The following is a 16,023-nucleotide window of genomic DNA, read 5'->3' as shown; positions in this document are numbered from 1 at the left end:
TCCAGGCAGCTGGACCAAGCTGGGACCCTGACGGAAACTCCTGGGTATCCTTTCCCCCTCTGCTCCTTGGGATTCAATCAGCATCATAGTTGATAAACTACTAGAGGGATGAGCACACCTCCAGGAAATGGCTATGAAGAAACCAGAAATTAAAACAAACAAACTAAAAGCTAGGAAATCCCTTAAGATAATACAATCTATATTCTTTTATGAAGCTGTACTGAGTTCCTGGAAGAGTAAAAGAAAATAAATCAACACCACATCGCTGCTTGCTTTGGCAATTACCTTTACTGTCTAGGGAGCCTGGAGTAGTACAGCAATGTGTATTTCCAGCCAAAATGAAAGCGCACCCGCCCCACGCATAAATTCATACCGAATGTCTGCCCTAATTGCTCTGGGAATTCTTGCTGCTTAACGAACTGATGTGTTTCCAGATCATTCACTAGAGAGATGGAAATTAATCCCCAGATTGAAATTTCACATTTTTCCACATAATACTGTATAGCCAAACAACAACTGGAAACCTGTGTTGTGCTCTCAGAGCAATGGTGGAAACCTGCTTCTCTGTAATTAGCTAAGTCTGTAAGATGAGCAAGTGGCATGAAGGTGTTCATGTCTATCTCCAGCTCTGCCTCAGCACACTCATTTTTATCCTTCCCTCAGTCTGTTTTTTTATCATCTGTCATGGCCACTGAACATAGTCTGTCCTATGTTTTTGTTTTACAAAAGGTCCCCCACTTGTCCTGCCTGCTGCATCCCGGCTCTAGCTCGGACCTCGCCCCACCCCAGCCACATTTCAGGAAAGCGCACAGCCTACATCTGCAGTGAAAAGGACCAGAAATGGCAGAAGAAGCCTCAGTTCTTCACAGACCCCTTTGCTCTCCGGTATTGTGTGGCCAAGAGGTACACCTCTGATGATTCTTTCCTGCTGGCTTCTGGTTTCACAGTCCTCGTGTTCTGGAATTCCTGTGTCAGTCTCTTCTGTAAGCGATGGCTCTGACTTCCAGCCCAGGTTTTACAAAGGAGTGTTCCCCCAGGGAGCAGGATGTCCGGGACCATGTCCAGGAGGGACAAGCACAGGTCAATGATCCTGTCGTGATCGAGGCCCCGGATCCCTGTGGCATTGGGTGCCATGTCACTCAGAATCACATCTGCTCTCCCACCAGGAAGCAGTTCTTGGATTCTCTGGAAGGTTCCTGGGTCAGTCACATTAGCAGGGCACAAAAACGTTGCTCCTTCCAGGGGTGATATGTGAAGAAGATCTACCCCAAGCACAAAGCCAACAGGAGCGCTGGGCTCTAAGGAAGGAACAGTGAGTGCATTATTTATCTACACCCTGCCTCTTCCCACAAAAATACATGCAACAAAGTAATAAAGTCAGGAGCAAGGAAAAGAGCTAATGTGCAAATATGTGGACACAGGCCTTTTCCCACTTTCTATACATCCTACAAAAACACATGGTGGAGGAATGATGGTCCTTCACTCTCCATCTGAGGAAACTGAGGCCCAGAGAGGCAAAGCGACTGTCCCAGAGCGGAATGCAGACCTGGGGCCACACCCCAGGACTCCACTCCAACTCTGATTTCATTTCATTCCCCGAGGCTGCTCTCCCTAAGCGTTCTTATCTCTGAGTGCGCTTCTTGATAAACTAAAACAGATAATGACAAACTAGTATACAAAGTGCCTCTGGACTAAATCAACAAATCCATTCTTCAGCTTAATCCAATTTCTTTCCATGTAGAAACTGCTAGAAACAAGCCAAGATGGGGGGGAAAGGGGAGATGCAAACTAAGGTCCAAACACTGCTACCTTGCCCGTATTTGAGTAATAACAGTCGTGAAATTCAAGGTCACCGTTTCACCTTACCTAAAGCAGCTTGCTGCCTGCACGACTGCTGTCGCCAGACTCCACCTCCCCTCCTCTCAGGCTGACCCACATTCAAGGCCTCAGTCTTCACAGGCCCTGGCACCCACTCTCTGCGTCACTTCCCTGCACTGAGGGCTTTGCTCTGCTGATACCCCTCAGGGTTGATAAGGGTACAGTCACAGATTCGCTAGTTCAGTCTGTTTAGTAAAAAGGCTGCTCCACTGGGGGAGGAGGGAAATGTGTGTTTCATTTCTATCTAAAGATTAGAAGTCTAGGTATTTTGCAGAGCACATTTTCCAAAGGTCCACACCCTCCATTCTCAGCCCTGTTCAGTGGGACATCTGACATCTCATTCAGGTACTTACACCCTCTCCTTCAACACCCCATTTTACAACCTCCGGTGTCCACGAAAGGCAAATGGGGTGCAGTTTTGCAACTTCTGGGAGAGAAGAAACCGAGTCACTTTATGCACACTTTGCTTCTGCCATTTCTCCCTACAAGTTACACTTGGCCCATTCCTGCCTTTCCTGAAGGGCAACTGGGGAACAGGGACCACTGAAAGCAGCCGTTAGCAGGTCTAGGGACAGGCTGCGGTGGCAAACGGAACTGAAGTTTCTGACAGTCATTCACCTAGTCAAGGACATTCGAGCTAAAAGCTTTCGAAGCTGTTCTCAAGCCCCCCAGCCACGTGGTGAGGCCGAGGCATGAACCAGCGGAGCGGAGGTCCCAGGCCAGCACTTTCAGCAGGTCACCAAACTCTGAGCCTCGATTTTCTCATTAGGAAAATGGGCATAAATGTCCCCACCCTAAGGTGTTTGGGAGAGGTCTTTGTGAACTGTCACATGTCGCAGAACACCAGGACACGCAGCACCCTCAGACTTTACAGAAGGTACCAGGTGTCAAGGACACCGCCTGCAGCACTGGGCATGCTGGCAAGAGACTGGAAAGCTCCCCAACAACACAGTAGCGCCATCATCTGCAGCACCATGCAACTGTTCAAAAGGAAACCGCTTTCCAGTTGCATGGGAGGCTGGTTTGTTATTAACCAGGGGGGGCTGTTTTGATAAACAAAATCCTAAAATATGAGACAGATAACCGCTGAGTCCCTCAGGTTGAGCCAGAGTGGAAATCCGGAGCCCCAACCACAGGGCTGAGAGGCCCCAGCAGAACCTGGGCCTGGAGACCTGAGGGGTGAGTCAGGGGTACTGCCGTGGAAAGCTGTCTATGTGCCATGAGCTCATATGGCTCCCAGCAGCGAGACTGTGGGAGAAGAGCCTTCTGAAAGAAGGTATGGATGACAGGACGTGTACAAAAGCCTCTTCTGGAAGGACGCACCCCAGCACCTTCATGTACCTCTCCATGTGGTGTGATTTGGGTCGTTTTAATTCTCATGATGCCTTTCTACCTTGTCTTTCACTTTGAAGATGCCAGTGTCCTATTTTTATCATTGTTACTACTAAACCACCAACCCCTTCGTGCCCTCTGCCCTCTGTCTGCTGGCTGCCATCTGCAGACTCCAGACTCGTGGTGGCCCCAAGAGCAGCAAGAGGCGCACCTGTGCCTGCGGCGTTCACTTTCTGTACCGCTACCTGGCTCCACGCACCGGGAGCCGCTCCACAGTCCAACACCCGGAGGCCAGGCCGCAGGATCTGGTGACGCTCGTCCACCTCCAAAAGCTTGAAGGCGCTTCGACACCGGTAACTCTCCACCTTGGCAGCCTTCACAAACGGGTCCCTCAAGTGCCGCGCCAGCCACAGGTGCTCGGCGCCGCTCCTAGCCTTGCAGTGACGCCCAGCGGTGTGGAGGCTCTGACGCTGAAAGGAAGCCCAGGCCAGCAGCTTCCAGGAGCTGATGAGAGAGCGAGGGAGCAGGCAGGTGGCCGCATGGCATCACGCACACCCACAGGCCACGAGCTGAGTGGGGGCCTTGGTACAGCCCGGGCATTCTTAGGGGTGGGCGTGGAAGCCCAAGAGGGGAGGCACGTTGACAAGGCCTCAGCCAGAAAGCAGGTGTTATGGGCTGGACTGTAAACCCCCAAAACTCATGTTGGAGTCCTAACCCCCAGGACCTCAAAATGTGACTGGTGTTTAAAGAGGGAATTAAGGTAAAACAAAGCCATTACGGTAGGCCCTCATCCAGTAGCACTGGTGTCCTTACAAGAGATTAGGACACACACGAGCAGAGGGACAACCACGTGCGGACACAGGAAGGAAGGAGAGCCACCTACAAGTCAAGGACCGGCAGCAAGAGGAACCAGCCCTGCCAGCCCTTGATCCCAACAGCTAACCCGCCAGCTCAGCAACACAATAAATTCCTATTGTTTAAGCCACTCAGTCTGGCGCCTTGTCATGGCTACTGAGCTAACGCAGCAGGCAGCCACCCTTCAGTCACCAAGTGTTTTTCTCTCCTGAAGGAAACCTCTGACATCAGTGACAGTCACCTTCTTTGTATCAACCAAGATTTTCCCGGCACTGCTTAACAGTACTGATAAAGTGAAGAAAGTAACTCTCTCACCTGGTACAAATTCTCACTGGGCTCTGAGAGACTGTGAGAAAACCCAGTGAGATGGGCCCTTCCCTAGTAAGCAAGGTGGGGGGCTAGCAGAGCCGGACCTGTCACATTTCTCAACAAAACGGAACTCATCCTGTGTGGATAGCTGAAGGGCAATATCCAAGTCTCTTTGGAAGTTAGGTTTTTAACAGTTTTTCAACTGCCAGGAGCTATCCATACCTCCCTTCCTTGAACTCAGACCTGCAAAATAAGTTCTAGATCTATTTTTCGGATGGGAAAACAGCCACTGTTATCCCCTCAGCTCCAGGCCAAAGCCCTTTCAACACCAAAGTATGTTGACAGGATTTGGAGACAGTAACTCAGGAATTTCTGCCTTCAAAGGGCATAGAAGGTCTCATGGAAGAAGGGACACAGAGTGGTTGTGGGCGCCAGGGCTAATCCCAGGTCAGAGAGGATGAAAACGCGTTACACAGTTTGACTGGGCAGCTGCCCTCCAGCCCCATCCCACACCCTCACCTCATCGGCTTCTCCTTTCCCCGAAGCCCTGAAACCCTGTGCCACAGCATTCAGGCCTGTGGTGCTCTTCACAAGCTTCACCTCTACCTGCAGCGCCCCCTCACCTGCCCCTCCTCTCTACCTGCAGCGCCCCCTCACCTGCCCCTCCTCTCCACCTGCAGGGCCCCCTCACCTGCCCCTCCTCTCCACCTGCAGCGCCCCCTCACCTGCCCCTCCTCTCCACCTGCAGGGCCCCCTCACCTGCCCCTCCTCTCCACCTGCAGCGCCCCCTCACCTGCCCCTCCTCTCTACCTGCAGGGCCCCCTCACCTGCCCCCCCTCTCTACCTGCAGCGCCCCCTCACCTGCCCCTCCTCTCCACCTGCAGCGCCCCCTCACCTGCCCCTCCTCTCCACCTGCAGGGCCCCCTCACCTGCCCCTCCTCTCCACCTGCAGCGCCCCCTCACCTGCCCCTCCTCTCCACCTGCAGGGCCCCCTCACCTGCCCCCCCTCTCCACCAGCAGCGCCCCCTCACCTGCCCCCCCTCTCCACCTGCAGGGCCCCCTCACCTGCCCCTCCCCTCCACCTGCAGCGCCCCCTCACCTGCCCCTCCTCTCTACCTGCAGGGCCCCCTCACCTGCCCCCCCTCTCTACCTGCAGCGCCCCCTCACCTGCCCCCCCTCTCTACCTGCAGCGCCCCCTCACCTGCCCCTCCTCTCCACCTGCAGCGCCCCCTCACCTGCCCCTCCTCTCCACCTGCAGGGCCCCCTCACCTGCCCCCCCCTCTACCTGCAGCGCCCCCTCACCTGCCCCTCCTCTCTACCTGCAGGGCCCCCTCACCTGCCCCTCCTCTCTACCTGCAGCGCCCCCTCACCTGCCCCTCCTCTCTACCTGCAGCGCCCCCTCACCTGCCCCTCCTCTCTACCTGCAGCGCCCCCTCACCTGCCCCTCCTCTCTACCTGCAGCGCCCCCTCACCTGCCCCTCCTCTCTACCTGCAGCGCCCCCTCACCTGCCCCTCCTCTCTACCTGCAGCGCCCCCTCACCTGCCCCTCCTGTCTACCTGCAGCGCCCCCTCACCTGCCCCTCCTGTCTACCTGCAGCGCCCCCTCACCTGCCCCTCCTCTCTACCTGCAGGGCCCCCTCACCTGCCCCCCCTCTCTACCTGCAGCGCCCCCTCACCTGCCCCTCCTGTCTACCTGCAGCGCCCCCTCACCTGCCCCTCCTGTCTACCTGCAGCGCCCCCTCACCTGCCCCTCCTGTCTACCTGCAGCGCCCCCTCACCTGCCCCTCCTGTCTACCTGCAGCGCCCCCTCACCTGCCCCTCCTGTCTACCTGCAGCGCCCCCTCACCTGCCCCTCCTGTCTACCTGCAGCGCCCCCTCACCTGCCCCTCCTCTCTACCTGCAGGGCCCCCTCACCTGCCCCTCCTCTCCACCTGCAGCGCCCCCTCACCTGCCCCTCCTCTCCACCTGCAGCGCCCCCTCACCTGCCCCTCCTCTCTACCTGCAGCGCCCCCTCACCTGCCCCCCCTCTCCACCTGCAGCGCCCCCTCACCTGCCCCTCCTGTCTACCTGCAGCGCCCCCTCACCTGCCCCTCCTGTCTACCTGCAGCGCCCCCTCACCTGCCCCTCCTCTCTACCTGCAGGGCCCCCTCACCTGCCCCTCCTCTCTACCTGCAGCGCCCCCTCACCTGCCCCTCCTCTCTACCTGCAGCGCCCCCTCACCTGCCCCTCCTGTCTACCTGCAGCGCCCCCTCACCTGCCCCTCCCGTCTACCTGCAGCGCCCCCTCACCTGCCCCTCCTGTCTACCTGCAGCGCCCCCTCACCTGCCCCTCCTCTCCACCTGCAGGGCCCCCTCACCTGCCCCTCCTCTCCACCTGCAGCGCCCCCTCACCTGCCCCTCCTCTCCACCTGCAGCGCCCCCTCACCTGCCCCTCCTCTCCACCTGCAGCGCCCCCTCACCTGCCCCTCCTCTCTACCTGCAGCGCCCCCTCACCTGCCCCTCCTCTCTACCTGCAGCGCCCCCTCACCTGCCCCTCTCTTCCTAAAACCCTCTACAGCTCTGCCTTCTCGTCGCTCCTCGGACCCTCGCCGGCTGTTTGCTTCGTGTTCGCAGTCCTCCTCCGGCCACCTCTCCGGCCGACCGGGTCCGAGCCAGGACGGAGGTGGGATCTGCGCCCCTTCGGACGAGGAAGCCTGGGCGGGCCGCCCCCTCCACTCCCGCCTCCCGCACGCCAGCAGCTGAGCTCCCGACCGCGCGCGCACCGCCGCCACCCTCGCCCCCCAAAGCTCACCCCGCCATGGGCACCACCCGCTCGCGCCGCCGGAAGTGCCGGCTTCGCTTTCGGCCCGAGGACACGCCCCCGGAAGCGGCGCGCGGGCTCCGGAGGCGCGCGGAACGCGGACGGGCTGAACCGAGAGACCCGGGAGCCGGGGAGAGGAGCAGAGAACGCGGGCACCAGCCAGGTCAGGGGCGGGGGGCGGGGGCGCTGGGGCCCGGGTGGCCAGGGAACCTGCATCTGCCAAGCCCGCGGGCTGCGTGACGAGCCTGGTGCTCTCCGGATATGGTCTCTGTCACCCGTGGAAAGGCGCTTCAGTCTCCAGATGACCGACTCAGCGGTCGCAAGGCTAACAGGTGGGCCTGCCCGGCCCGGCTGCAGGTAGGCTTTCCGAGGAGCTGTGGGCCAACCAGACTGGACATCCAGTCGAGCCACGTGTGGGTCCTGGCTCCGCTGTGTGATCCAGGGTCAAACTTAGACTCTCTGAGCTTCAATTTCTTCGCCAGAAAGTGGAGTTGGCAAGTCTTAGTTCATGGACTTGTTGGGTCTAGTACATGGGATCGTGTTTGGAAAGAAGTATATGGTCAATTCTTATATTTGAGAGCTGACGTTCCTCCTATCCTCTTCCTCCTCACCATCCCAGTTTACTGAGGAAGCCAGCACTTTGGGTGGGTACAGGTCAGTGTGCAGACAAAGAACGCAGGCCTGAAGGGAGGCTCAATCAGAGACCCACTTCTCCTGCGTGACCTACCCCACCCCCAGGACCCAGCCGTAGGTCCCTTTTCTCAGACCCCGTAGGATCTGATCCTGGTCCTGAATCCTGCCTCTCACCCCCTGTGGCCCTCAGAGCATGAGATATGTTCAGTGGGCCCAGGCGGGGACAGGAAGGGACTGACAGGAACTTGACCCTTGTCCTGCAGCAGTGACACAGGCCTCTCCTGAGCCTTCCTCTGGACCATGCACATTCTTTGGAGCGGGAGGGCCCTGTGGTCCCACAGCAGCAACCGTTGTGAGCACATGAATTGCTGTGGGCCTCGCCCGGTTAACTCTGCATTTCCTGAAGATAAGGAAGCAGCTCACCACAGAGAGGCGGGAGCCAGGTCCCAGGAAGGAAAAAGCCAAAGCCAAAACCCTGCCCCAGAACCATTGGATAAACTGATGCGTATCTTGGTGCCTGTTAGACACGGGGGCTGGTCTGTCCTCCGGCTTGTGCAGACAGGCTAGACACAGAGCTAGACCAGCCCTGTGCCAGGGAGTGGGGAAGGGAAGGTGTAGCCATCGCCTGATCTGCTGCCTCACGATCTGAGGGCCAGGCCTCTTTCTACCCCAGGTCATTTGTTCATTGGCCGGCTTCCCCTGCCCGCCTTCTACAGCACACTTCTGGTCCACCTGGCCCCTGGCAACCACAAGACACATGCTTCCATCCACACCCTGTCGCACTAAGTCAGGCTGACCCAGCCCTCTTGCCTTCCTCCTAGAACTCAAGGTGACCATGGGCGCATCCAGGCTCTACACCTTGGTCCTAGTGCTACAGCCTCAGCAAGTTCTCCTGGGCATGAAGAAACGAGGCTTCGGGGCCGGCCGGTGGAATGGCTTTGGGGGCAAAGTTGAAGAAGGAGAGACCATTGAAGACGGGGCCAAGAGGTGAGGGAGGGACCAGCTTCTGCAGGGGGTAAGGATTCCAGCTGGAGAGCCAGACCCCCAGGTTCCGGCACCCAGGGCCTCACACTGCCCTCCTGATTGAGACCAGTCCGCTCCGAGGACCGCATGGCACCACGCTGACCCCAGGACGTTCTAGGCAGCTCCAGGAGCTCTCTCCAGGACCCCTGTGTCCTCTCCCAAGGGGCACTGGGGAACCAGCCCGGAGTGTAGGACGGATAGGATGGAGCTGAGGGTTAGGACACCCTCGGACCACGGACGTTATGCCCCTTCCCTGCGGGGTGAGGGGCAGGCCGGACGGTGCACTCAAATGTAAAGGGCAGGCTGAGACAAGACCCAGGCCCCGGGACTCCAGCAGCAGACAGGCCTCATCAGCCCCAGGCCCTGCTGTCCCCGCTGCCGACCTGCAAGTGAGTCTCTGGGGCCTCAGCAGTGAGTCTGGCTCTTGCTTTATCCACTGCAATGCCCTTTTTCCCTTTTCGGACCCAAAGTGGCCCCAGTTCAAGAGCCTCACTCAACTGTGGGCTCAGGGTGGCGTGGGCGAGTGGTCATCCCTTCCAGAATGTGCCCAGCGTTCCCAGAGGAGGCCACCATGCCCCACGCCCACCAGCACTGGGGTGCTGCTCAGTTTAATGTGTTACTGTACATCTTGTTCTACATCTGCCGTCCAGGAGACGGCACTCAGACACATGACCAAAATGGCGGCATTGTCACCTCCAGCTGTCGAGTCATCCAGCCTGCGAAATGGAGCTTCAGCTGCCACTGAGGAGATTGTCATTTCACACACTGCCTTGTGCTTGGGGAAGTTACCCAAGATAGTCAAACATTGAATCAGGAGGTGACATTTTTAAAAAGAAGATCCAGCAGCCTGCTGCCAGAGGTGAGCGAGGCCCCACCAAGCACTTCTGCTACTTTAATTGGGGAGCCATTTGCCTCCCCCACCCCCAAGTGAAGATAACACATTCAGTTTCCTTTAGGTCAAGTCTAATTTTAATTAACCATCTCAGTGAATGAATTCCAGCTGAAATGGCAGCAGGCGGAAGTGGTTCCAGGTCTCACAGGAAGGTCAAGGTGGACTCCAAGCTGAGGGCATCTGCTTAAATTGGACTGTTTAATCCAAGAGTGTGTGTTTAATGCAGAGTGGTTCCCTGACTGCTCGCTGCAGGCCCCAAAAGTCACTGCATCGTGCTCCTAACCTCACGTGGAGATCAAAGCTAAAAATACTTTTATATCCAACTATAAATGGTCAGATATAATTAGAACACTTACAGAAACAGAAATAAATATAGGGCAGTGGGGAAGTGAGAGTCTCTAAAGGGAGGCGCAGACTCTGAGTTTCACGGTTGCAGCGGTTTTGGGGATCCCCAGAGTCCCAAGCACAGGTCTTCCAGAAAGCGCTTGCCGAGTGACCCACAAGCAGCCCTAGGGGAGCACATGCCCCGTAGCTTGTCAGGGTGAGGAGGCGGTGATACCTGGTGTGTTGCCAAAGCTCATGGCAGGGCTTTCGTGATGAGCGGAAACTTGATTCCGCAGCACACAACCATTAGGAAACTGGCTGAATTCCTTGAGGTGCAGAGTATTGCTCAGCTGTGTGTGAAAGACACAGGTCCAAAGTGCGTGTGATGTGTCTGCAGTTTACAGAGGTGTACAAAGCAGAAACGCTGAAATGGTAACAAGTTTCCTTCTGAGTGATGAGTCCAGAAGTGCTCGCAAGACTGTCTGCAATGAACATCTAATTAGAAATGTTTTTAAATAGGTGACGGCACCGGCGTGTTTAGGGGGTATCCTGGCTGTGCCGGTGGTGAGACGGACCCTCCCCCTCCCCCACGCACAGCCATCCTGAGAATGGGGGACGCAGGGAGAAAGGCAAAGCGCCGTGCCCTAGGACCAACCGCAGAAGAGTTGGCTGGAGGGGTGAGGGGTCTCGTTGGTGGAACAGAAGTTAAAACAACAGCTCCGCCTTCGGAAAGAGACAGTAGGAACCTGCAGTGTGATCCTGTGCGGAGCGCAGGGATGAGCAAGGACGATTATTTGGGCAGAAAGCCTTCCCTTCAGGGCCTCCATGGGAGAGCAGGAGCCGACGGACGGGCTGCGGGGTCCCCAGCTCTACCACCAGCACCTCCCACAAGACCACCAAGCAGCTGAGCTCAGCCAGGCCTGGCCTGCTGCGTGGGCCAGAGCTGTGCTCACCGGTAAGGCCTGTGAACCCTGAAGCAACAGCTGTCACAACCTTGACTCCTCCACAGAACCTCTGAACAAATCAGCTTCTAAAAAGGTCCCAGATAACACGAAGCTCTGCCGAGTGGGGATCCCCTCTTGTCCAAATGACAGCCCGTGGGTTTCCAGCCCAGGCTTCTCGCTCTGCGGCTCCCTGGCCCCACACATGTACAGCTCCCCCCCCATTCTCCCAGCACCATTCTGGGGGTCCTGTGTTAGCTGTCACCTCTCTAGCTGTCCCCTTTCCAACTGGCTCGTTGCAGGGAGCTGCAGGAAGAGAGCGGTCTGACCGCGGCTACACTGACCAAGATGGGCCACATTGTGTTTGAGTTCGTGGGTGAGCCGGAGCGGATGGACGTGCACATATTCTGCACAGACAGCGTCCAGGGGACACCCACAGAGAGCGAGGGTGAGTCCCGAGGCCTGTCCCTTCTCCACCGCGGTGAGGAGCCCCACCTCCTCCCCATGCCTGAGAGGCCGGCTCCGCCTCGCGCCAGCACCCAACCCTGAGCCCTTCTAGTCTGTGCAACGTGAGTCACGACAATCAAGTGTAAAAGTTTGTCACGTTCCTCACGCAGAACTGCCCTGTGCATTGCTCATAAAGTAACTTTAAACCTGCTATTCCTTGCCCCCCGCTACAGAAATGCGGCCTCAGTGGTTCCCACTGGACCAAATCCCCTTCGCTGACATGTGGCCAGATGACCGCTACTGGTTTCCCCTCCTGCTTCAGAAGAAGAGGTTCCACGGGTACTTCCTGTTCCAGGGTCAGGACACCATCGTGCACTATACGCTGCGTGAGGCAGACCACGTGTAGAGGCAGAACCACCACCACCCCCTCTGCGCCAGGCAGACCACGTGTACAGGCAGAACCGCCCCCACCCCCACTCCGGAGAGAACCAGCTGCCGAGCAGGCACCCTGTTTAGCTCCCAAGCACCGAAACACAGCCTAGGACTTTCAGTTTGGAACATGGTCAGATGGGAAAGAAAATAAATACCACTTTTACCTTCTCAACATTCCTCACCTAGCCCCACCACAGCCAGCCTGGCCCGTCCTCAGGAAGCTACTAGTTAGGCTGGGGTGACCCACGCCACTGGAAACGGGAGGCGAGGAGATACAGGCCCACAGATAAAGGGGACAGCTCTTCTGACTGTCCCCTCCGTGGACTGCTGGTGGAGGGGTGGCCAGCATTGCTCTGCTCACTGCCATGGACTCTGGCTGGGATCATGGAGGTGGGCTAGCGGGTGTGTCCTCACGACCCCCTTTGTGGTTATCTTATAGTAGGGGAAACTGAGGCACGGGGCCCAGGCTAACATCGCAACCTAGCCACCCTCCCTTAGCCCGAGAGGACAGGGCCATTTTGGTCCCGATTTCTGACCATGGTGGGGGTTTGGGGGGATAAAGGCACCACCCACTGACACAAAGAACTAAGAACTTTACCCAACTTTTATAAATGTTTAATAGTCCACGTTAGTTTATTGATGAAAAATCTGGGATGTAGACTGTCTGTAAACAATTCCAGTTTATTGGGTGTTGTCGTAATCATAATTGGTTCCTGAGCCTGATAAAGTGCTTCACACATAAAACTAAGGCAGCAAAGCAGGGGAAAGGCCTCTGACAACCAGCTGCTCAGGGCTCAGATCCCGTCTTCCCTTCCAGTTCTGCATCTTCGGCCAGTGACGAGTGTGTCCTTGGTCACCACTGAGGGAGCTGGGGGCAGGCTGTTCCCACACCGCAGGCCTGGCAGAGGCAGCGCTGAGTTTCACTCCAGCCTCCCCAGAGTGGCAGGAAGGCTCCCATTGGTATAATGCAGTGTCCTTTCCACCAAGCAAGGAAAGGCTGTGGTGGCACATGGGACAGTGCTGGCAGGAGGGCGGAGGCGTGCAGCGCCACCCGCCCTCCCAGCCTCCACCTTGCAGCTGGAAGTGGCTCTCCGCACCCTCCCCAGGACGAAACAGCAGAAAACTCCAGCCTCCAGCTGAGAATCCACCAACAGCCCCAGCTTAGGGCCTTTGTGGGAAAAGGTGGGCTCTGCCGTGCCCAGCTGACACGACCTTCCCTACGTCACTCCTGAGCATCTTCCTGTTGACATGTACAGAGCCCAGGGTGGGATGGGTTAGACTAGATAGCACCCCCACCGAGATGAGCCTCTGAAAATGTGGCCAGGGCCGCCCAAAAGCCTGCACCGCAGGGAGACACCACCAGGAACAGAGGCTGGCAGGAAGTTCCCTTTATAAAAACTGAAGCCCTCGCTGCTTGAATTCTCCAGTGACCTGTAAGTAGTGCCTTAGCCTGCGTGGGACACACTGCCTGTCACCCCCTCCAAGCTGCTGCCCCCAGAGCGTGAGCCGTGCCTGTCCCCCACGACCCCCACAGTAGGGCCTGCTTGGAGTGTCTATAGTTCATTATCCGGTGGTGGCCTGTCCCTTGCCACCCACAACGCCCCAGGCAGATGAGCCGCAGCCACTGAAAGGACAGAAGAAGCCTGTAGGTCACGCTTTATGGCTCAAGTGTACGCGGTGCTGGGAGGGACCAGCCCTGTGGGGCCATTCAGATCTGCTCAATGCAGCTGAGAACCCGTTTCTACAGAAGGATCCAAAGGCAAACACAGCCCCGGAAAGGCCCCCGCCTGTCGGGCTCTAGGGGGCACGCTGCCCGGCCCCCCTGCCCAGGAAGGCACATGGCCACAGCAGGGCCTCAGGCTGGGCGGCACAGCTGGCCTCGCCCCACAGCCAAACTGTGCTGGGCACAGATGCGTCAGCCCATCCATGGTGCAGTCACCCCAGAGCCCCCGCCTGCATCTCAGGGTCCTACATGCCCCCAGATGACACATGCAGAAGTCAGACCCACAGCAGACAGAAAACCCTGTGTCAACCTTGTCCAGCACCTCTCCTGGCTCACGGCCAGAGCCCTCCAGGGTACCCGAGGGGCCAGTGTGCTCCACATTCACACAGATGGGACTCGAACCCCCGGAGCTGCCGCAATGCAGGTCCCCTCAGCCCCTTGAAGCAGGTGGCTGGGCCTGCAAGTGCGGAAGAGAGGCTGGGAGGAGGGTTCTCTTCGCCCAGAAGTGGGGTCGCGTTAAAGTGTTCCCACAGCAACAGATGGGCACGCTCCCTCCCCTGCTCTAACCGTCCAAAGTCAAGGAAGGGCATCTACCCAACAAGGACAGAGCAGCTGCTGGCACGTGGACCGGCAGCAGAAGCAGCAGGTCACCTTGTCTCCCACCCCTCAGGGCACAGTGTGCCTGTGCACGCGTGCGCACGTGTAGGGAGGGTCATGCGACAGTGCCCTAGAAGCCAGTCCCAGACCAGGGCCCCCAGGGCACTCAGTAGAGCTCATCCCCTGGAAATTCAGGGTTTGTGCGCCCAGAGAGCCCCAGGTCCCACCTTTCTGGCTCCTGCTGCCACTCACGCACACACAGCCGCACCCCCACCCTGGGCCATCTGCTGGCCTCACTGACCAGTTACATGTCTTGCCCATGGTGTCCATAGGGTTTCAGCAGCCCTCTCCTGGCTCAGCTAATCCAGACCCCTCCCACCACCCCAGCACACACCCCCAACACCATCTGCTGGGAAAGCCACCCTTGCCACCCTGCCCTCTGGGTATGGGGAGAAACCCAGGGCACCTTAACACTTCTCACCAGCAGACTAAAAAGGTCCAGGGTCAGGGACAACCACAGCATACCCTGCAGGGACACTCAGAGGCCTGGGGTCATGCCCTCGGCCCTGCACCCCACACGGGGAGGGGAGCCATGGCACCTGGCCCCAGGGCCTGACGTCAGCTCTTCTGCTCGAGGGGCGGCAGCCCAAGGGGCATGGGGGGGCAGCCGCCACCCAAAGGGAATTAAACAGGGACACACCATTTGGAAATAAGTTTTAGTGAGGGCACCGGGAGCTCTCGCCCCGGGGTCCTCTCAGCACTAGTGAGGAGACAGGCCGTCCCTCGGGGACCTTGGCGGAGTCAGGGTGCTGTTGGGTCCAGCGAAGAGGCAGTGGAGCTTGGGCTTCAGGGCGTCCCAGACCTTGCTCATCTGGAGGAGACAGAGGAGAGCAGGTGAGCCAGGTGGGGCAGGCGTTAGGCCCACCCCTAACGCACCAGTTCTTCACACGACACCAACCACATGCTTCGAGACAGCCTGTCTAGTGGCTGGGTGGGAGGGGACATGCGACCACAGACCTGTGTGTCGCCTCCCGCAGAGCCGCCCTTCCCACGCCCTGCTCTGCAGCCCACTCCTCCAGCAAAGCCCAAATAAGGGGTGGGCCCAATACCAGAGGTCCCTCTGGCCCCTGCACGCAAGACCAAAGGGGCACAAGTCTGTTAGACGGGAATCTTAAGAATCACTGTTGCATCATTTCCAGCACGCTCTCCAACAGCTTTGCAAGCGCTGGCCTTCTGGCTCAGCAGGACAGACACCAAGACAACCGCCACCAAGTGACCACACAAGCGAACGAAATGCAGCAGGAACAGGACATGCCGCCAGCGCCTGCCGAGCACTCAGTACCCAGGTTGACAAAGGGAGACCATGGGCAAGAGGAGCAGGGAGGCTCTGGCAGTGGGCGGCGTGTCCGAGATCAGCATTGGTGGCAGAGTGGCTCATGTGACAACAGAAAAGCAGAGTGTGGCCCTGCGACCGTGCACATGAAGCAGAGTCGTGTCCACATTACGAGACGGGACTAGTCAGTCATCTACAACAGATAATCTAGGGTCAGGGTCCTAACGACGTGACCCTGGTGGGACACACAGTCATCTGCTGTCCCCTAGGCATCTATCCTAGTCACCTGGTGTCCCCTAGGCTCCTCCCATCCCGGTCACCAGGTGTCCCACTAAAAGCACAGCTTCCTGAATCCTGGCCCCCAGGGAGTCTGAGTCAGGGCTATGGCAGGATCTGTACCCCATAATCTGAGTGTTGAATGAACACTCAGGTGGTTGTGGCACCAGAGTCTCGGCTATCCACTGACCCAGTCAGTCACAACCGCCTCCCGGCTGGATTGATAACC

The 16,023-nt window shown here is 57.9% G+C and overlaps 3 protein-coding genes across 8 annotated transcripts in view; 1 reads left to right on the top strand and 2 right to left on the bottom strand.

Moving 5' to 3' along the window:
* Nucleotides 1-269: 269 nt before the first annotated feature.
* On the bottom strand, nt 270-7,232 carry MRM2 (mitochondrial rRNA methyltransferase 2). 2 transcript variants are annotated; one of them, XM_019757562.3, is made up of 3 exons: nt 7,165-7,232; nt 3,422-3,714; nt 270-1,298 (listed from the first exon to the last, which is right to left on the bottom strand). In XM_019757562.3, exons 1-3 carry the CDS (start codon nt 7,170-7,172, stop codon nt 856-858), a joined length of 744 nt encoding a protein of 247 aa, XP_019613121.2. In that variant the 5' UTR covers nt 7,173-7,232; the 3' UTR covers nt 270-855. The 2 variants fall into 2 exon arrangements, with proteins under 2 accessions (XP_019613121.2, XP_088654927.1); XM_088798801.1 differs by lacking the exon at nt 7,165-7,232 and adding an exon at nt 4,894-4,958.
* NUDT1 (nudix hydrolase 1) lies at nt 7,188-12,037 on the top strand. Of its 4 annotated transcripts, none has more exons than XM_074314015.2 (4): nt 7,188-7,336; nt 8,628-8,793; nt 11,289-11,555; nt 11,667-11,805. In XM_074314015.2, exons 2-3 carry the CDS (start codon nt 8,642-8,644, stop codon nt 11,533-11,535), a joined length of 399 nt encoding a protein of 132 aa, XP_074170116.1. In that variant the 5' UTR covers nt 7,188-7,336; nt 8,628-8,641; the 3' UTR covers nt 11,536-11,555; nt 11,667-11,805. The 4 variants fall into 4 exon arrangements, with proteins under 4 accessions (XP_074170116.1, XP_019613122.1, XP_019613123.1 ...); XM_019757563.3 differs by having other exon boundaries at nt 7,189-7,336; nt 11,289-11,434; nt 11,667-12,037; XM_019757564.2 differs by lacking the exon at nt 7,188-7,336 and adding an exon at nt 7,362-7,530 and having other exon boundaries at nt 11,289-11,434; nt 11,667-12,037.
* A 427-nt stretch (nt 12,038-12,464) lies between these two features.
* The window catches only part of SNX8 (sorting nexin 8), a 36,778-nt gene continuing 33,219 nt past the window's right edge, over nt 12,465-16,023 (bottom strand). For both annotated transcript variants that reach the window (XM_019757560.3, XM_074314008.2), the window contains exon 11: nt 12,465-15,056. In XM_019757560.3, coding sequence (XP_019613119.1) covers nt 14,946-15,056 — 111 coding nt within the window. In that variant the 3' untranslated portion in view covers nt 12,465-14,945. The remainder of the gene's footprint in view (nt 15,057-16,023) is intronic.

This window comes from Rhinolophus sinicus, chromosome 5 (assembly GCF_057876585.1).
Source record: "Rhinolophus sinicus isolate RSI-liver-muscle chromosome 5, RSI-T2T, whole genome shotgun sequence".
NCBI lineage: Eukaryota > Metazoa > Chordata > Mammalia > Chiroptera > Rhinolophidae > Rhinolophus > Rhinolophus sinicus.
The sequence above is the reverse complement of the archived record's forward strand: the minus strand, read 5'-3'. Positions and strand labels throughout refer to the sequence as shown.

Bases quoted from the DNA above. Each gene is read 5' to 3' on its own strand.
- MRM2 (XM_088798801.1), bottom strand. From the start codon at position 4,943: ATGCTGTGGCACAGGGTTTCAGGGCTTCGGGGAAAGGAGAAGCCGATG. The intron at 3,715-4,893 runs GTGAGGGTGTGG...CTCTCTCATCAG, and splicing joins GGAAAGGAGAAGCCGATGAG to CTCCTGGAAGCTGCTGGCCT. The intron at 1,299-3,421 runs GTGCGCCTCTTG...TTCCTTCCTTAG, and splicing joins AGTGAACGCCGCAGGCACAG to AGCCCAGCGCTCCTGTTGGC.
- NUDT1 (XM_074314016.2), top strand. From the start codon at position 7,475: ATGACCGACTCAGCGGTCGCAAGGCTAACAG. The intron at 7,506-8,627 runs GTGGGCCTGCCC...CCTTCCTCCTAG, and splicing joins AGCGGTCGCAAGGCTAACAG to AACTCAAGGTGACCATGGGC. The intron at 8,794-11,288 runs GTGAGGGAGGGA...GGCTCGTTGCAG, and splicing joins ATTGAAGACGGGGCCAAGAG to GGAGCTGCAGGAAGAGAGCG.